Source organism: Fusarium vanettenii, assembly GCF_000151355.1.
Source record: "Fusarium vanettenii 77-13-4 chromosome 12 genomic scaffold NECHAsca_41_chr12_2_0, whole genome shotgun sequence".
Taxonomy (NCBI): Eukaryota; Fungi; Ascomycota; class Sordariomycetes; order Hypocreales; family Nectriaceae; genus Fusarium; species Fusarium vanettenii.
Window position 1 is genome coordinate 186,620 of NW_003315846.1, and position 19,204 is coordinate 205,823.

A 19,204-nucleotide genomic window follows, 5' to 3' on the forward strand; every position below is an offset into this window, starting at 1 on the left:
GCCTTTATTTGCTATTCTAAGCAAGTTAATTCTCGTCAAAAATGTCTACCGAACAAGACACTGCCCCCACCGGCCCATCCGAGCACAGCTATGCCGAAATCATCGCCACCGCAGCCAGGGGGAACGAGATCACCGGACTGGACATTTTCCGAAAGACATCAGACGACATCACTCCCGAGAGAGTCGAACATTTGATGTCGCAGATGCACGAAGATCAACCCGTTGGTGGTACAGACATGTCTTATGGAGACAGTGATACACAGCGTCTTCGCTTCTGGAAATCCAAATCCCCCAAGGCTCCAATCGTCGTATTCGTCCACGGAGGAAGTTGGAGAGTAGGAACATACTTGGACTCGATAGGAGCAAAGAAAGTCGACCATTTGCTCACCAAAGGCTACGCATTTGCCACCATCAACTACACCCTCATTCCTCAAGTCAAGGTGGAAGAACAAGTCCAGGAGGTAGCCGACGCGGTCGGCTTCCTGGTCAAGAATTCCCATGAACTTGGGTTTAACAATGAACGAGTCGTCTTAATGGGACATAGCTCTGGAGCACATGTCGTTACCCTGCTGGGGACTGACACCAGTTACCTGGAGCGCGCAGGGGTGGATATTCGCACCATACAAGCCGTCGTCTCGATCGATGGCTCCAACTACAATGCGTTGGCTGAGATGATGGACAGTCCGGGTCCAGTAGCACAAAATATGATCTACGGACTAGGCTCTGATCCGGAGAGGCTGCGCGCAATGTCGCCGACTTACCATGCCCGTGCGCCAAATGCGAAAGCTTTTCTTCTACTACATGCCCAAAGGCAGGGCGACATTCGCCAGGCAGTCGAGTTTGATGCTGCGTTGACTGCTGCTGGTACTGAAGTTGCTCTGCATGTATTTGAAGGCGAGGGGTTTGAAGGACATGTGCAGATGCTACTCAGGCTTGGCGATCCGGAATATCCTGCGACTTTAGTCATGGATAATTGGCTGGGCAAGTATGCTCCAGCGGTCTAGTAGCTCACCTGTGAGGAGGGTAACACAAGATGCTTGGGCATATGAGACTGAGGTTGGGATGTTTACAAAGATAAGCACGAATACAGCGTGAATGCAACATTATCAATTAAGCCCAAAGGCAAAGCGGGCGTGATCGAGAATACCGAGTTCTGAACCACCAGCTGCAACAAGGACGTATACATCATTGCCACGATTGCCAAGCAAAGGAGAAGCTATCAAATAACCAGCGCTCACCACTCTCCCAACTACCTCTAACGCGCATCCAACCAGTCAAACGTATTCAACAGATCAAAGTTGAAATTCATAGGCCCCGTCAACCCAGAATTAAAATCTTCCAAAACACCCAAATTCCCCATCGAATCATTGAGATGGTAGTCCAGCACACGCTGAATCACAATCTTGCAGTTGGCACAGAGATCTGCGTTCGGTGCCGAGGGTCCAACCCAGTCGAAAAAGCCGACCAGCAAGCTTAATTGCTGGACAAGGCTTGAGCGGGTGAGTCGGTCATCTTTGGGGTGTTTCCAGTGAAACGTGGGTTGTAGGAGCTCGAGGCATAGAATTCCACCTCCTGGTGCCGCGAAAGCCATCAACTAGGTCATTGTCAGTAACGCTGCTAAACAAACCGCACAGCTTGGGACATACCAGCCACTCGAAATAACGACGGACTTGAGAGAAACGATCTTTCTGCGTCCAAAAGGTAAGAGTCAGAGTCACAATCTCAAACGTTGTTATGAGCAAGTCCCCCTCGTCTGGAGCGCCGTGTCGCAGCATCAGTCGTTCCAGTAAAAACAAGTTCTGTAGATGTGTAATCTGAAGCAGCATTCTGACGGTAAGAATATCCGAGTCGATGCTTGTGTCGGCAAGGTCTTGAGGGTTATAGACCAGTCCGGCTGGGAATTGGGAGATGGTGTCCATCTCGCGCTGTTTGAGAGCCCTATTTGAGTCAGTAGACCCCCGTTATTTGAACCATACATATCATACCTCAGTGACTCAAGACTTGGGTTGGCTCCAGGACTAAGAGCCAATTCCATGATCTCGTCAAGAAGATAGATAATCATGACACGCGCCCGGCAAAACGTAGACACATAGATGCCTCCATGCGTATTCCAGCCATTCGCATCCAATGCAGAAACAGCGTTCGCGAATGTAGCTTCATCAGCTACAAGCTCCTCTTCACCCAAGTCAAGAGGAAGGGGAGTTGTGCAGTATTGACGATGAAGCAGCGGTGGGCGTCCTGTGAATGCAACACCATGTTTATCGACGGAGTAGACTTGGGCGAAGAGATGTCGTTTGTACTCTGAACACAAAGAGGGCCTGTAGTTGGGACCATCCTTTTGCGCGTGGCCTCCTAGGTACGTCATCATGGCGACTGCCTCTGCGTGGGTTACCCAACAGATAAGGCCTGGTGGACATAGTAAGCAGCTGGACGTTGATGGCATGGCGTATACTTACTCGCGTCACCTGTAATACCCGACTGGGATGTTTCCTTCAGACGATAGAGATTAATCAGCAAGTCATTTCCTTCGGTGAAGTTTTGTGCCAACTCAATGCATCGAGCCAAGAATGACAGGGCAGATGCCGGTTGCGTCTTGACTCCTGTCTTGTTGAGTTGAGCATCCTCGAGGGGATCGAAAGAGTTTGGCAAGGTCGCTAAAGTGCTCCACAAGAGACCGAGTGCCTCCCATCTGAGGTTAGGACCACAGAACTGATCCATCCAAGCCTTTGGGCTAGTATGAATGTCGAGGAACGGTCGGCTGCTGTTGTTGCATATCCGCTCGGCAATGCGTTCCAGGTCTTCCTTTCGGTTGTACGAATGGGGTCCAAAAGCAGTGTGTAACGAGTCGACGATGACAGGAACCAAGAAATGCGAGAACGGTGTTGGCTTTTGCATCGTATTCTGCAGTAGTAGCTGTTGATAGGTCGGGCCGAATACACAGCCCAGGATTGCAAGACAAGTCTGGCGTATTGTGGGTGACAGGTCCTGAAAGTTGACTCGACAGTGTGATGTCGATCCTGATACGGATGCATTGTCAAAGTCAGTGTCGAATATTCGGAGCTGGGAGAGGTAGTTCTTTGTCTCTTGGAAGATCTCAGTGTGGCCAGCGAAACCGAAAAATGTTGGCCCCGTCGCGGGCGTGTCAGGAAGCGACATGTCTCCTTCGCCAGACAGCATGTCGGTTGAAGTACTTTGAAGTGCATGCGATACTGTAATTGCCGACGCATAGAGACATTCAGTCTCTTTTCTTCCTCGTTGGCATCGGCCACAGACAGGCCTGGCGTGATCGCAAGCGACCTTTCGCCTTCGACAAGGCACACAAGCCTCAGGCCGACCGTTCGGCCTGTTGGATGGGGAATCAATAATGCTGCTCATTTCAATATGTACATATGAGTTTCTTGATTAATCTTCAAGAGAGGCCGACTATAAATGATGGATTTGAACCATGACACATTCTCGTCTGACTCAACATTGAACCCGACCAAAACGAGAGATATCCACGCAATCGCATAAGCGAAGCGAACTAGGATTAGCGGGGTCTATCATATGACGCTTCTCTTTCCAGAGGAAGGATAATGCCAAGATTTTAACATCCATCATCATTCGCTTCCGTCACTCCCTGCTAATCTCCCTTTCCCGTGATTTCTCGAACCTCTATGTACGGGTGATCTTCTTCCGCCGCTACTCTGGCTTCCGACCGTACACAATCTTGATGCGATAGTAGGGATGATGCTTCCCAGAGCGAATCTCCTTTCGCAGCTTTGCACAGTAGATCGTGACTTGTTCCTTGGACCATCCCCATGCGAGATCCGCTACGTGAAGAACATGACCTTCGACATCTCCCTCGAGAACCTCTTGCGCGAAAAGGCCGATATTTCTGTAGTTTTGGTCCTTGGGCCATCGTCCAATAGGTATCTAAACGCCAATTTCGTCAGCGTGCCCCAAACCAGGAGATGAAATGCCCACCTTGAAGATCCTTGATTCAATATCGACTAGCCCGGCTGCTGCCATGCCCTCCTCCTGCACGTTATCATCAACCACTGTAAAAGACCTTTTAAGCTTCTTGCCAGCTTTAATAAATGTTTTGCCCCAGCCGGCCATAGCACTATCGTCAGAGACACTCCCATCATCGCTCTGCATGACCGGCACGCCTTCGAAGCTTTCAACCCAACCTCCAGGCTTGCATGCAAGGAAGGCTTGCTCAAATAGACCGTTCCAATCCTTGACGCTTCCTACTAGGTAACGCATGTGGATGTAGTCAAAGGTATCGGGGCGAAAGGTCCACGGCCGAGTGCAGTCCTCGATTTCGCTGCCCTGGTTAGTCTGGCACTTGCACAATCTTGATAGCTTACAATTTCAGATTGGGTGGGACCCAAGATGGCTGAATGGGAGAGAGGTCGGTTCCGATTACTTCGGTGGCAGAAAACTCATCGGCGAAATCGCTAAGAGAGTTAACCATCTTTCCTATCGAGGTTCAGGCACGAAAACTCACATGGCCCAAATTCCTGCATCCGAAAGAGAAAATTAAGAAAATTGCCACCGGTATATGATTCTAAGAATGAAGTCTTACCAGTTCCAGTCCCAACATCTAGGGCTTTCTGTGACTGGTTAGGCTAATTCTTCACTCTCCAGACGTGGAGACTAGGCTTACTTCGATATCCTTGTTGATGGGGGCATGATGGAGCTTATCTTCAGAAGCGATCGTCAAAAGATGGTGACTATCAAAGTGAGCTGAGGTATTGGATACGAAGTCTCTGGTGCCCACTGAATGTCCATGACTTCGTTCTGCAGTGCATCATTGGGTGCCCTTCATGAAGTCAGTGGGACGAAAACCGCCAATCTCCAGACCCCGTACCAATACTGAGCGGTCCCTCTCTCAGAATGATATGTCCTCCCGTGCATGGTCCTGTAGTCTAGGATGCTGGAGCTGATAGACGCCGAGGAGCTGCTGGCCTCGGTACCAAGGGCGGAATCTCCATCATCAGCGGGATTATCATCCCCGACCTCGATCGGGGCCGCATCAGCCGCCTGAGGTGTGTCGGACTTTTGAGACTTGGGTGAAGATGCTGCTGCGGGAGATGTAGTGTCTGCCATTGCTCAAGATTCGAGGGAAATGTCCAAAAGAGAGATTGAGGTCAAGGAAGCCCCGAAGGAAATGAAGGAATGGAGGGGAACGAGAAATATCAACAACCAACAACACCAACAGTCACTTCACAATCAGCCTATAACACGAGCTTAATAATCTGCACGCTTCGTTGTTGGCTGCAGAGTCGCAGCATAAAACGCGTATAGTAGAAGGGTGAGTGTGATGTATTGGTAGTCCTGCAGGACGGAAACTGCTGATGAAGACGCGGCTTGGTTTCCTATTGGCGGTACAAAAGCCCAGAGTCAAGGGTTCAAACTCAAAATTCCACTCTTGTTTGCTCTTTTCTCGTTGTATGCATGGGATAACATAACCAACAGCAGGAAACCCTTGTCTTGGACCCTGCGGACCTTCCGACTCCCCGACAGAGGGGCCTCTGGTCAAAGATGACGATAACAAACTTAACACGAGTTCACCTCATTGGTTGTAGTCGATTTTGTGGCTATAAATCTCTTCTAAGATATCGTAGACAAGGCATATAAATCACGCTGTGATAGCCCATTGTCATTTGAGACGTCACGCTCGTGGATACATGCCCCAAGACACTGCAAACGTCAAACTTCTACTCATAGGGTTCCCTTTCAGTTTAGACGCGCTCCTGAAGCCTCAAGCGTAGCATAGAACAACTTGGTTCTTCCCATGATAATCATCCGACCGTCACCAGCGAATTGGAAGTTGGCGGCGTTGATACCTGTGAAAATCTTGCCGATGAATTTTCCAGAGGGGTTCCAGACGTGGACGCCATCTCCGCAGCCTGCGTACACGTTTCCTTTGGAGTCGCAGTGAATTCCTGTATCCATGTTAGTATTATTTAATGCTAGAGAGTGGTGTTGAAATTAGGGACCGAACTAACCATCAGGAAGACGTGCTGAAGCGTAGGCGAATGTCTTGCGATACTCCCACGTGCCGTCCTCTTGGACGTCGAAGCGGTAGCTGTTGACAATGAGCCTCCGACCAATTTTCGCATTTAGTCCTTCAATTTGACTTACATGGAAGCGGGTCGCGTGTAATTCTGCCCAAATAGTCCTTGGCTCAGTCCGGTATCTGTGACATATGCATATGATCCATCCGGAGAAAATGTGAGGCCTGTCAAGCGCAAGTTAGCAACAGAGCTACCCACCCGTTGGTCGTTTAACTAACCGTTAGGAGATACAAAGCCATCCGCAACTACAGTCACTGCCCCGGTCTCCAGGTTGAGACGGTAAACCTGGTTTTGCAGGCCAGGCTCGGGTCTGAAATGCTGCCAGTAACCATATTGGGTGTCGGTGAAGTAAATGTCACCATTTCGAGGGTTGATGGAGACATCGTTGAGGGAGTTGAACTGTCTACCGAAGAAGTTGTTGACGAGGGCTAAAAAATGCATCAGTAAAACTGTCATACCATTCACAGAGGCCTGCTTACTCGTAGTGTTGAATGGCTTCTCGGGGTTCATGAGGTAGAGAGCGGAGGGGATCTTGTCTCCCTGGCCTTCGCCGGCAAAGATGATCTGGCCCTTGTAGTTCGTGCCACCTGCCGACTGATCAATATCTATCCTGAATGATCTCATCTTACATACCGTTGGGGTTGATGACCTGTGACTTCGAATCCACAATGGTAATCTTGATTTCACTAGCTTCGTGCGAGCCATTCCTCAGGGCCTCAGCCTCTGCAAGAGAAATCTTTTGGATGACAGACGACTTGTTGAGGCCTGTTCCAGCATCGGGATCGCCAGCATTCTGAACGAAAAAGACCTCGTCGGTAGGAGGGTACCTGAAGATGTCAGATTAGATCCTCTATGAGATTGATGTGCTTCACTTACCAGACGACAGCTTCATGGAAGATGGGGTCCTTATCCGATGTGGACAGCAATGTCAGGGAAGGATCACTTCCAATGATGTCGTAGAACTCGGGGTCATAAACATGGAAGGGTCGTTCACTGAGAGATTTTTGCGTGACTCCAGGCCATGTAAATTCCTATCATTCGTTAGCTGGCTCTATAATTGCAGGTGTAGCGTGGCCCTCACCTTGGTTGCGAGAAATTCCTTTGGTGCCGGGATATTGTCCAAGACAAGGAAGCTCTTCTGATCAATCACCTGCGCCGCATCTGGTAGTGGCCTTACCGCCGCCTTGGCCTCAACATGATGCAATAGACCCAAGCCAATAGGCCCAAGGACGGCAAGAGTAAGAACCGAAACAGCCATGGTGGTAGAGCTGAAGAAGCGCGACTTTCTCACCGACCCGGCCTCTTTATATCCATCCTTACCCCGCCTCGGCGGTTCACGGCCCTTTCTCGCAGACGGCATCGAACCTTGTCGATCGTTTTGAGTTGTTTTACGGGCTTTTTGGTAACTGCCGGAACGTCAGAGTCAAACTTGGTTACTGCGAGTCCGGGGTATTGGATGATGGTGCAACCTTGGCGTGAGGTGCGGGGGATACATCGGGAGCTAGGGTTTTAGACCTCAGGATTTGTCCTACGGATTACATCATATGTCTTGGACGAATACTGTTTATCGATCAATTAGGCTCTGAAGAAGCATACCCTTTCATAAAATCCTATTTCACAACCTTCAATTATCTATTTACTTTACACGGTCGGTCGCGCGAGCATCGCCAGTGAAGCCATAACCCCGCGCGAGGTTCGGAAAAGTTGGAGTTCGGAAAACAAGCAGAAGCGGAAAAACATCCGAGAACTAGGCGGCATGTAACATTAACAAATAGCCCGCATGACACAAACATCATAGATCGGCTCTTCTTTAATAATGATCTTCGCAGCTTAACGGGGGGTTTCAAGTAGATCTGTTCTTGACTCAGTTCGTGCCGATCTGTGTTACTATTTGAGTCACTTCGGCCCAAGTACAACCTTTGGTTATTCTATTATGCTCGTATTCTCTACTATATTTTCTCAGTATCTATCTCAAACACTACTCCTTAAATCAATTGTCCTACCACACTGCTAGACTCATTCAATTGTTGTCCCAGGTTGGACCTTGCGTTGCGACTAAGAGTGCCGACTCGGTGAGATAATCATTCATCGGCACCTGCATGCGTCCATGGCTTCGTTGCAGAAAAAAGCCATGTTGGGCAAAAATAAACAACATACAACATTGGGGACTCGCTAGTCGTCACCGATCTAGCTACTAATCCAACTCTGGCTAGGTTATCGATGGGAGATCGGACGGGATCCCGAGCTTTCTAGCAGATGTGTTCGTATGTGCTAGAGATCGGTTGCGAAGAGCGTCATATTCTCGAGACTCCCCCATACCCAAGCAGGAAGACCTCTAACCTTCTGGTTTTGAGAGTAGTGAAGATTTAACCATGATATCCTGTCTTCTTCGAGCCCTAGATACGAGTTGTGTTGTTGTAAGTAACAAATCTCTTGTGGGAACAACACCTCAAAATGGGTATCTATAATGAAGCCAAGATTTTACTTCAATGGTGCTATGCAGGGCCAAGTATGCTGGAATGCCAACACGGATTCAAAGCTGTGCTTCTTCTCGTGGGGTCAAGTCCGAGACATGATTCGGCACATGGCGACTCCATGGATTTGCCTACCCTAGGCCTCCATATCGACCACCACGTTTTTACTCCGTCTACACTCCTACTATATATTCATGACCGAAATCAATACTCAAAAGTTTATGCAGTGACAAAAGCACTCAGGATGTTCATTTCCATCTCGCTCTATAGTATCTACTGACAGTTTTGGAAAACATCATCACTCGGACCTCTTCCAGTCTTCCTCCATCGCGGTGAGCTTTCAAGGCTGACAGCTGGCTTCGCCAAGACCCTGCTCATCAGGCGATAATACTGGCTTCTGTTTGTAAAGATGTCTTCACCATCAACTTCATTGGCCCCTTTACCGATGCGACAAACGTGAGCTTACGCTGAGGATCACTTGGCAATGGGGATCCCGCAGAAGCTGCACTTCAGCCGTACTGCGCGAGCCACAATATGACCGCAGGGCTTTGACTGTGGAGTCCTAGGCTTGTAGGCTATTGGTTTCAGCCACGACCACGTCTGATCCCTGAGCCTGCTGGGCAACGACTTCAGGTGGTGATGTCAAAGTCCCACCCTCAAGGCTGAGTGCAGGGGGCTAAGCCCAAAGCGGTGGAACTGAGCGCCAGAGGAATTCAAGGGTCAAGAATGATGGCGAGAGGGTCCCGTAAAGTAGGTATAATTATGGCCTCGAAGACTCATCTTGACTTCAATCTTCGTCAGACTTTTACATCTTATTGCATTCTCTTCACCTTTCAAAATGACAGACCGATCTCTTGGTGACCACGTCAAGGGTTTCCTTTCAACCCTCTCGTCCTCGCACTCAAACAGCAACTCTCCTGCTCCCCCATACAACGGCGCATATTCCCAGCCTCCAATGCAACAGCCCCCGTACCCGGATCAACAATACGGTGGCCAACAGTATCAGCAAGATTGGCAATCGCAAAACGGCCCCCCTTCTTACTACGGACAACCTCCTCCCCAGCAATGGCCGCCTGCCAACCAATACCCACAACAGCACAACGGACCTCAGCAGTATGGTGGACAACAGCAGTACAATGGGCCTCCTCAACACGGATATCAGCAGGGTCCTCCTCAGGGTCCCTATGATCAGCACCCCTCTCATGGGTTCCCACCTCAACAACAGCAACAACAGCAGCAACAACAAGGATATGGCCAAGGGCCCTCTGGTACTCCCACGTCTCTCCACGTGAGGGCAGCAGGCGATAGGGTGTACTATGTGGTGGATTCAAAAACGGGCCAAACTGTTTACACCTTCAACTTTGGCTTCAAGTCTTCAGGAGCTGGGCCCGTCCATGTCATGCGCGGCGACAACGGACCTCCATGCGGGACTCTCACCTATCATTCCTTCTCAAGCAAGGTCGACATGAACCTTGGAAACTCTTTCGTCAAATTCAAGAAAGACTTCCCCAGCAACACCGGTCTGGGCTATCTTACATGGCAAAAGAACGGCGGCGGTTGTTTTTCAAGCGGCGGAAACCTCATTCTCGAGAGCGGGGGCGGTGTCCTCGCCACCTACCGACTGGAGAAAGGTCCTGGTAGCCAAAAGCGTCAAGGTGGAGGCATCGAGATCCAGAGGCCAGGCTTGAGTCAAGCTCAGTTGGATGAGATTGTCATCAGTGGTGTGGCTGAGCTGGAAAGGTTGAGGCTTGCGGCAGGCTCCTCATCAGCTGGATCAAGCGCTGGTGTGATTGTGGCTATTACTTGAAATCGATGGCCTAGGCTCAAAGAGTCTACGTGGAGGTGCGTAGTCGACTTGGGGAGCACTCAGTTTCGCGATGGCGCTGTGGGCAGTTTCACTGAATTTGACATGAGCAAGGGGGAATGATTGAAACGGTATATATGTTACAATTAACAGCCGGTCTATTCTGTGAACATGCCCTTTCCTGCTGCCTTGCGTTCCAAGTCCTGCTGGCCCAGTCTAAATGCACTCTATAGTACAACAAAGAAAATTACGACGCTATGAAGATGATGTAGTTTGGGTTCCCTTATGCTTCCCCTTCTTATGAGTGAGTAGTTGCCACACATTCATGTTGGCGAATTGCATAAGAGCAAGTGATCCACGAATCGGAATACCCCTCCCAGGCACGCAAATAAACAAATCTGAACTGAGTGAGTCATCAGGATAGAACTTGTTGAAATAAGCCGTCTTTCCCGTCACAGGGACCGACTTGATAACTCGGTTATAGCCCTGTTTCCAAACCCAAGACTCAAACCTGGTCTGTCCATGCACCTCTTGGATGTCGGAAGCTGGCTCAAAGCCTAGGCTCAAGTAGCCAATATCGGCATGTTTGAGGATCTGCATGGCGGTGACGATAAGGAGGTCGGTGATGCCGCGTGGGGCTGTAGAAGAGGCGATAAAGGGGTCGATGTGAAATCCGTTTTGGGCTCCAAGTGCCCTTAGAGTTGCGAATCCGGTGACTAGACCGTCTTTGTCGGTAGTGTAAAGAAAAAGTGTCGAATCTGGGTATGAGAAGAGATCGTAAACGGTGACAAAGGCCTGCAAGTCTTTCCCACACTTGGTGTTCCTCGCGAGTCGCCAATCGTCGTAGAGCTGCTGTAGCCGATATTCCAGTGAAGCATCAACACCGGTGATACTTGGGCAGTATATCTTTAGTGATGTACCGCCCCGTTTAGGATCAAGAAGCATTCTGTTTTGGCTGACCATGCGCTTGCTTGCTTGGTTCCGCAACACTTTGTTGGTGAGAGGGTTGATGACTCTTTCATGGCCAAAGCGTAGTGTCGTCCATCCTTGTTGCTGGACGTACAGGGCAAAGTCCTCACTGGCGCCCACAAATGCAATACCAAGCCCTTGTTTCTTGCGAAAGATGACGAATTCCTTTAGGAGGGGCGTCCGATGCTCAAGTGTGCATAAGGGGTCACCTGCAACGACGGCAGTGCGGGCCTGAAGCTTGTAAAGTAAGGCGCCTAGGCCCTGCTGGCTGGTAAAGACTTTGTAGGCAGGATCGAGAATGCCCATGTGAGCAGTTCGAGCGTGGAGGTGGTATGCTTCATTGAAGACCGTCGTGGCATTGTTGATGCTGTGATCATCTCTTGGAGTAAGACCGGAGTCCAACTGGAATAGATCGCAAGCGGCATAGTAGGTTCGAGAGACGATAGTTTCGTCGGAGATTTGAGTTGTTGAAGAAGGAGATGTTGATAGCCTGGGTGTGTCTAGCTGGGAACAGCCTTCACAGGTGAGAGAAGAAGACGAGGACTGCATGCTGGACCCGCGCATGATGAGGTATCGGAATGCAAAGTGGATGTAAGGCTAAATGGAAAAGAGACAAAGGCTGAGATGGAAAGGAATAACAAGTTTAAATGCTAACGTACTTCACTTACTGCTCGGCTTCCATATAGGGGGCTCTCGGACAGTTATATCCCCTCCTGATCAGACGCAAGGCAGACGCCTGGCTTGGCACCTGGTATGAGATCGGAAGCACGGCACCCATACTGTCAAGCATCTCATGTCTTGCGCATATCGAAGTTGGTGGCTGTGCAAAAATAGCCACGGACTCGGTGACCACGGACACCGTCAGGAGGGCATCTTGATTGGCGGTGGAGGCCGCGCAATCGCTGTTTACGAAGGAAACATTCTCTACGATAGACGCACTGTAGACTCTTGTAGACTGAAGTAAGCTACGCCTTGTGAATACGAAGTACGATAAATGTGGAAATTGGGCGTTCGGAAGAATGGCATCGTGCTGATGGCTTCAGCCCTAGCGGCGACCTGGTGCCGGCCGGGAGGCCGAAACAGAGACGGTCATGATATCTCTAGAGTCTTCAGACAATCTACTGATAGATGAAACTTCTTCTAGAAAAAGTGAACGACGGCATGTACCTTGCACATGTCTGGCACAACAAGTGTCGTAAGGCGGGCACATGAGCCGCGCGTGCGTGCACCCAAACCTTCAAGTTCGAGACTCGGCCATTTTCCCTGCTGACTCGGGCTCCGCGGGCCCAAACGTCAAGGCCAAAAAGTGGCGCTGCCCTACGGCAGAACGAATCGGACGCGAACTCTACTGCCAACAACTCGGCAGTGGCCGTCTTTGCCGGTTGGCGGATCACATAGTTACGAGTCGACCAATCAGATGCGCTCATGGCGTTTGCTTTCTTTGTGATCTGGCGAGAAAACGGCAAGGCAGAAATAAACATATTAGATGAGATTGCGAGAGAGATGAGGTCTGAAACCACCCTGTCTTGCAGCAGATGGACACGATGAGGCCTCCAGGAACTTCCTATTTGGTAAGGCTATCAACTGCCGAGCTGTGGCGATGATCACCTTTGGCGGGTAACCCCGTACGGGCCGTCCAATCCAAGGGAATATGGCAACTAGTAAGTGACACTGAAAACATTCCAGAAAGCCGGCCTCTTTTGCCAACTGAGCTGCTTCCTCCTCCCGGCAGCCAGGTACTGTCCCTTCTCCTTGGCCTTGAACGAATACCCCTTGCTCGGCTCGAAATCGACGACAAAGACAATGGCGTTGTTGGAAGCCTTACAAAGCCTCAACCTATCGCAGATGTAGAGGTTATTGTTGGCGGAACTGATGGTGAACTCATCGCCGCCAACCTCGACTGCATGAATAACCCAGCCTTGGTCGACATTGTCGTGGTTCTGAGTGGCACCGCTCAACCCAACAGCTCGGCCACGTGAAGAAACACTCAGAGCTTGACCTGAATTCTCAAAGACAAGAGTACGACCCTCTGTGAGCTGGCCGCGAACACTTTTGAAGCCTTTTTCAGCGAGAGTCTTGGTGTCATCGACTTTGCCATCTCCAGTATAAGGTACGGTAGGCCGTCCATTGCCATACTGAGAAGCGCAGTGTGATGAACCATCATATTCACCCTTGCTGTTCTTGTGCGGCTCAGGGGCATCAGGAAGATTCGGTAGGCTGTAGTCCGGATTCTCAAAGTCGAAGGCATTGACAAGGTCAGCCATGTTCTCGCGCCGCCATGGAACAATCTCATCCGTCTTGACATCCCGACCCTTAGCAGCCTGCCATTTCTCGACAAACATCAGCTGCGAAGTGTGATCACAGTGCTCAGTAAAGACTCCGCCGTTCCGAGTGAATGGCGAGATGATGTAGAAAGGCACGCGGAAACCGGGGCCCGCGGGCGTGCGACCGGCTTCACCGTATGGATCATCAAGCCATTCCCCGGAGGTTCCGTCTGGTGAATGATACGGGCTGACGTGATCAGCCCAACCTCCCGTCTCATCGTAGGAGACCATCAAGACGGTCTTGGAGTACTTTGGTGAGTTGATGACAGCTTCAGCAATCTTGCGCTGTAGCCAGGACCCGTCATTGGGCGAGTAAGGAGGATGTTCTGAAAGTTGCATAGGTCCGACGATGTAGGAAACCTCAGGAAGGGTTCCGTTGGCAGCCTGAGCATAGAAAGTGTCAAGAGACAACCCCTTCATACCCTTTGAGTTGAGTGGAGATCCACTACTGGAGTCTTGAAACTGTTCAAACCAAGCATAAGGGTTGTCATCGAAGTTATCAGCGTCCTGGTACACACTCCAAGAAACGCCAGCATCTTCGTACTTTTCAGCAACTGTCTTCCACTTGAGGGGGTAGCAGTTGATTCCATCCTTGTCGCAACCAGGAGTCTCATTGTTGTCGATATAAGGGTAACCACCTTCATCCTTGGTCTGGGGAGAGCCGGGGACGTTGATGGAGCCACTAACCCACATGATACGGTTGGGGTTGGTAGATGCGATGACTGACTCTTGGTACATGTCACCGATGGTCCATCCCTCAGCCAAGGCGAAGTGAACAGGCAGGTCCTCTCTCTTATAGTAACCAATGCTATAGGGAGTGTTGTTGACAGCCCAGTGGTCGTTGGCACCGTGATTCAAGGCAGCCTGGTTGGCATCCCAGCCGTTGGATCCGGCGGACATGCACTGAGTAGCCTCTGGCCATGTTCCTCCAAGGTAGTTGAGATACCAAGGAGTAATGTAGTCAGTGTCCTTGCTCAGGTTAGGAGTTACCAGCTGTTTCCAGACTGGAACTCCATTGTTGTACTGAACGTTTGGGTCTGCAAAGCCGCGAACGCCGGCCATGGTACCAAAGTAATGGTCAAAGGCACGGTTTTCTATCACATGGTTAGATAAGATGCCAATAACTGATAGAAATAGATGGCTAACCTTGCATGAACAGGATCACATGGTCGATATCAGCCAGACCCTTTGATTCCGCAGGGCCTGTAACAGCCAAGACGGCCGCAAGGACCCAAGCAGTGCCTCGAGTGATGAGCATGTCGAAACAGCCAGGCCAGTTCAATATGCACTGCCAAGTCCAAAGAAGCCAAGACTCGAGATGTTGCAACATGGTGGATTCATATACTTGGCAGTTCTCTCAAGGATCCCGGTGGAGTATGACGATGGTAGTTTGTTCGGTGTTGAGATGGTTGATAAGGACCGAGTCACACGTTTCAAATCCGCCTTTTGTGATTAGCAGACGATATCACGCGGAAATAAATGAAACCACTCTTACTGTAACTCTAAATGCAGATCTCATCTGGATCTGGAGGAGATGTTATATGCTAACTTATTCCCCCGACCGATGCAAACTGGGTCCATGTGAAACGTCGACGAACCAACCAATCACGTTGAGCTATTGCATCTCGTGCGAGATCTACTTATCAACAGCATCACAAGGACGTTGCACTCACACGTGACGCTGCGGAAATACGGCACGGAGTTGAAGTCGAATATCGCTCATTACTCTAAAATCATCAAGGAGCCGAGGTTGTGTCCAACGAAACAATGACAGAGCACAACCATGGTGGCCCACGATGAGGAACATGATGGTCTCCTTGACGAGTTCGAGCTGCAAGATGAAGATCCAAAGACGCGGCCTAATTCTTCACATCGTACAGTGAGAAGGTGGGCCAGGTTTGTACGACGACGTGTTTGGTGTCTTATAGCAGTCGTTGTCGCTATTGCGTTACTATGTATCCTTGGCGCCGCTTTCTCATCAAGAGGAACCCTGAAGGCCCTGAAAGGCCCCGAAGAGGGTGGTCGCCTTGGCATTCGGCTGCATCCAGAAGAGCACGCATCCAGACCTCCAGCAACGCTCAGCTTCAATTGGACCATCACAGCTGGACTCAGATCGCCAGATGGTGTTCAGAAGAGAGTATATCTTGTCAACGGTAAGTTTCAATGCTGCACTCATATCTCGTATCTAACTCAACACTGCAGATGAGTTCCCGGGGCCAACCATCGAGGCAAGATCCGGTGACCGGCTTGTGCTGCAAATCCGTAATAGCCTTGAAGAAGAGGGTGTTTCTCTGCACTGGCACGGTCTTCGGATGAAACACCAGAACTTGATGGATGGTGCTGTGGGAATCACACAATGTCCGATACCACCAGGCCAAAACTTTGTCTACAATTTCACTATTGGCGACGATGAGCACGGCACCTTCTGGTGGCACAGCCATTCCGACGTTCAACGAGCTGACGGGCTCTGGGGAGGTCTGATCGTACATTCTCCTCGGGAAGAAAACCCACCGCCAGAGGACTACTTGGTAATGGTCAGCGATTGGTTTCATAGAAACCAGACTGAAATCTTGGCTTGGTACGCTGATGCCAGCAGCCGAGGAAATGAGCCCGTCCCAGATTCGCTGCTGGTAAATGGAAGAGGACGCTTCAACTGTTCCATGGCGGTTCCTGCTCGGCCAGTTGTCTGTTCTCAGATTGCAGCACATGAGCTTGCACCACTACTCAATCCGTCAAGAGAGAAGGCCATGAGATTGCGCTTTGTCAATACGGGTTCAGTCGCAGGCTTCAGCGTGCAGATAGACGGAGCGACAATGCATCCAGTTCGCGTAGATGGCGGGTTCAGCGTTCACGCAGAGGCGAGCGAATCTATCGGCATTATTTATCCCGGTGAAAGGGTAGACGTTGATGTCAAGTGGATTAAAGACTATCCGGGAGATCATTGGCTGAGTATAGACCTGGACTCTGAGTAAGTTGCAGTTATCTGTATTTTCGTGTAGAATGCTAACAACCAATCTAGAAACTTTGGATATCCCAACCCAGCATTGAACCCGACCCAAATATTTCCCATTATCGGAGAAACTTCCCGTGAAAGTAAACACAGAGAGCAACATGCACCGAGCAACACTCGAGCCCTCGATCTCCAAAACGTCACGGCTGCCACGCGAGTTTCTGACATCCCGCCTAGAGCAAAGGAGACGTTTGTCTTTTACGCAAAGACTGAGAAGTTAGCACACTTGGACTACCAGCCCGTTGGTTTCATCAACCATACATCATGGAAGCCACAAAGCCGTCCTTTACTCTCTCAAAACAGGACTGCATGGGACGAGAACCAACTTGTCCCCTTCATCGGCTTGTCTTCAACCGAGCCTACAAGAGTGGACATTGTCATCAACAACCTCGACGACGGTGCCCATCCCTTTCATTTACATGGTCATTCCTTCTACGTTCTCTCGTCCTACAGGGATGAAGGCCGTGGTGGTTGGGGTAGCTACAATCCTTACTCTGGTGACCAGCCTCCAAATGGCCTCAATCTGGACTTTCCACTACGCAAGGATACAGTCAGCGTGCCTCGAAGGGGTCATGTAGTCTTGGCGTTGGTGGCGGACAATCCAGGCATTTGGATACTGCACTGCCACATGCTGGTGCATATGGCGAGGGGAATGGCGATGGCGCTCCATGTTGGAGATGTTCAGGATGTGGAGCATGTTATTTCAGCTGACCTCATGGCTGGTGAGCTTTGTGGGAGATAAACAACCTTGAGCTGTCGTGTTTGTCCGTAAAGCATACGATTACGTTCACCATAGTATTTCACCAGGCGCAAATAAGAGCAACGATCAAGCCGGAAATGTTAAGCAGCATTCGACGGACACAACTCAAGATAGCCAATGTGAACCAGGCATCGCTCTCTGGACAATTTTGGTCTTCCATGTTATAGTAGTCGCGTAGGGCTTTCGTCCAACGATCTGGTTCAAGGCCTGGAGCCAGTAGTTCAGGATGGCATTACTATTAAGGCGTATTGACATTAGATATTAGACATTAGTCGACTTTCCTAGCTCCCTCCATACTTCCCATTTGTATTGTCCCTTGATCCTCCGGCACCGTCTCCAATGCCTGTCTTCGTGCCGCCGCCCTCTCCTTCTTTTTCCTTCTCCTACAACCCCAAATGCAACATCCAGTACAGAGAAGTGCAACACCCACGAGAACTCCAATAATTACATAAATAAAGTTCTCCATACCCCTAAGGGGCGAATCATTTACCGGCTGAGTTGACGATGTCCCCGTAACCGTTGGTGGCCACTCTCCACCCGTATAAGGCGTTGAGCAGTCCGGAACACAAGTTGAGCCGCGTTTGTTGATTACGTAGTTTATCGTGGCAGCCGAGGCTACGAGCTTGTCCGTCTCGGGGTCGAATTCTGCGGTTGTCGCGGCCTTGACGAGCCTGTCGCCAGATGTCGACCAGTAGCTGATGTTCATTGCCCATGGAGGGCTACCAGAAAATGAAGGTTGCCTGGCGACGCAAGAGGATATCGTCAGACTGGCGGAGCTGCCTCTATTGTCGGTCAAGGTTGCCATTCCACGCCACTTGAAGTCATAGACACTGTATGTCCCACGAGTTAGTCAACGCCAGGTGTGCACATTTCTTGGCTGCTCACGTTGGACAACAGTAAATCTCGCGAGTAGTCTCGCCGTTGGACTTTTCCCAATCCCAAGTGCTCGCCACCGTGTACTCAACAGGGCATGCCGTTGCGATATCACGGTAACCTGGGAGGCAATCGTTGTTTGGCTCATCCCCAACTCCATCAATCCCAAAGAAGGTGCATGTGTGCGTATCCGGCTTATATAGGCCTATTCCAGTGCCCCAGGAGCACTCGGCTGTCTCGTAGAAGATGTTGGAAGCGTTGACGCATCCTGGCCCGGGGGTAAAACGAGGGATCGTTAACGACGTTGTCTTGGTGGTGAGTCCGTTGGTGGTCGGTGTCAGGACGTCGGTTGAAGTGCTCGTCATGGCGAATATTCGCCTATCGGCCTCGAACAAGGTTATTTAAAAGCATACTGGGAAGGCAGAGTGCCACCATCTTTATATTCGCCCTCGGGGCATGTTTGGGTTGGGTAACATGGTGCTAGCAGGGATCCTTCACTCTTATCATAACCAATCGCCAGCTGTTGGTTCTGCTGCGCCGCCTTGTAGGCCAACCAAGGCTCGTATTCCAGCCCTTTTCGCATCCCTCAAAGCTGGGCAACGGCTTAATGTGAAACAAGTTGTGGGGTTTCCTTGGCAGCCAGCATTTGAGGATGTGAAGAAGCAGTCCCGGGCGTAGTCTTAGGTCACGTTAGGTGGTGTTAGGAGAGGGGACTGCAGCTGCATGCCCCTGCAACAATTTACCGGCTCTAAGACTAAAGAATAAAGCTTATCCGAGCCGTCTCTGCCGTGCCTGCGAGGTTCTGGTCCAGCCCTACGATATCCAGGCAGCACATCGACCACCAAATAAGGCTGCGCCAACTCAGCCATCCAAGATGACGACCCTCCCCCAGATCAGACCAGGCGGGTCCCAAGCATCCCTGTCC

The 19,204-nt window shown here is 50.4% G+C and overlaps 9 protein-coding genes across 9 annotated transcripts; 3 read left to right on the plus strand and 6 right to left on the minus strand.

The window, feature by feature from the left end:
* Positions 1-41: 41 nt before the first annotated feature.
* Positions 42-1,004, plus strand: NECHADRAFT_52997 (uncharacterized protein; the record flags this gene model as incomplete). The annotated part of the gene is made up of 1 exon (XM_003041743.1): positions 42-1,004. One exon carries the CDS (start codon positions 42-44, stop codon positions 1,002-1,004), a length of 963 nt encoding a protein of 320 aa, XP_003041789.1.
* Positions 1,005-1,508: 504 nt separating this feature from the next.
* Positions 1,509-3,156, minus strand: NECHADRAFT_53159 (uncharacterized protein; the record flags this gene model as incomplete). The annotated part of the gene is made up of 3 exons (XM_003041801.1): positions 1,509-1,925; positions 2,066-2,406; positions 2,457-3,156. 3 exons carry the CDS (start codon positions 3,154-3,156, stop codon positions 1,509-1,511), a joined length of 1,458 nt encoding a protein of 485 aa, XP_003041847.1.
* Positions 3,157-3,681: 525 nt separating this feature from the next.
* On the minus strand, positions 3,682-5,152 carry NECHADRAFT_72861 (uncharacterized protein; the record flags this gene model as incomplete). Its single annotated transcript, XM_003041802.1, has 8 exons — positions 4,856-5,152; positions 4,766-4,807; positions 4,652-4,718; positions 4,571-4,598; positions 4,493-4,505; positions 4,353-4,442; positions 3,967-4,309; positions 3,682-3,915 (listed from the first exon to the last, which is right to left on the minus strand). The coding sequence occupies exons 1-8, from the start codon at positions 5,092-5,094 to the stop codon at positions 3,682-3,684; spliced, it is 1,056 nt and encodes a 351-aa protein (XP_003041848.1). The 5' UTR covers positions 5,095-5,152.
* Positions 5,153-5,724: 572 nt separating this feature from the next.
* NECHADRAFT_97553 (uncharacterized protein) lies at positions 5,725-7,323 on the minus strand (the record flags this gene model as incomplete). The annotated part of the gene is made up of 8 exons (XM_003041803.1): positions 5,725-5,933; positions 5,997-6,076; positions 6,133-6,229; positions 6,284-6,493; positions 6,545-6,652; positions 6,699-6,892; positions 6,942-7,096; positions 7,147-7,323. The coding sequence occupies 8 exons, from the start codon at positions 7,321-7,323 to the stop codon at positions 5,725-5,727; spliced, it is 1,230 nt and encodes a 409-aa protein (XP_003041849.1).
* Positions 7,324-9,377: 2,054 nt separating this feature from the next.
* Positions 9,378-10,346, plus strand: NECHADRAFT_87245 (uncharacterized protein; the record flags this gene model as incomplete). Its single annotated transcript, XM_003041744.1, has 1 exon — positions 9,378-10,346. One exon carries the CDS (start codon positions 9,378-9,380, stop codon positions 10,344-10,346), a length of 969 nt encoding a protein of 322 aa, XP_003041790.1.
* Positions 10,347-10,631: 285 nt separating this feature from the next.
* NECHADRAFT_14486 (uncharacterized protein) lies at positions 10,632-11,636 on the minus strand (the record flags this gene model as incomplete). The annotated part of the gene is made up of 1 exon (XM_003041804.1): positions 10,632-11,636. A coding segment is annotated over one exon (1,005 nt), but the record flags the coding sequence as incomplete, so codon positions are not given.
* A 1,334-nt stretch (positions 11,637-12,970) lies between these two features.
* NECHADRAFT_87247 (uncharacterized protein) lies at positions 12,971-14,894 on the minus strand (the record flags this gene model as incomplete). Its single annotated transcript, XM_003041805.1, has 2 exons — positions 12,971-14,730; positions 14,783-14,894. The coding sequence occupies 2 exons, from the start codon at positions 14,892-14,894 to the stop codon at positions 12,971-12,973; spliced, it is 1,872 nt and encodes a 623-aa protein (XP_003041851.1).
* Positions 14,895-15,419: 525 nt separating this feature from the next.
* NECHADRAFT_53037 (uncharacterized protein) lies at positions 15,420-17,388 on the plus strand (the record flags this gene model as incomplete). The annotated part of the gene is made up of 4 exons (XM_003041745.1): positions 15,420-15,789; positions 15,839-15,973; positions 16,094-16,604; positions 16,656-17,388. 4 exons carry the CDS (start codon positions 15,420-15,422, stop codon positions 17,386-17,388), a joined length of 1,749 nt encoding a protein of 582 aa, XP_003041791.1.
* A 286-nt stretch (positions 17,389-17,674) lies between these two features.
* NECHADRAFT_87249 (uncharacterized protein) lies at positions 17,675-18,644 on the minus strand (the record flags this gene model as incomplete). The annotated part of the gene is made up of 2 exons (XM_003041806.1): positions 17,675-18,236; positions 18,292-18,644. 2 exons carry the CDS (start codon positions 18,642-18,644, stop codon positions 17,675-17,677), a joined length of 915 nt encoding a protein of 304 aa, XP_003041852.1.
* Positions 18,645-19,204: the final 560 nt, after the last annotated feature.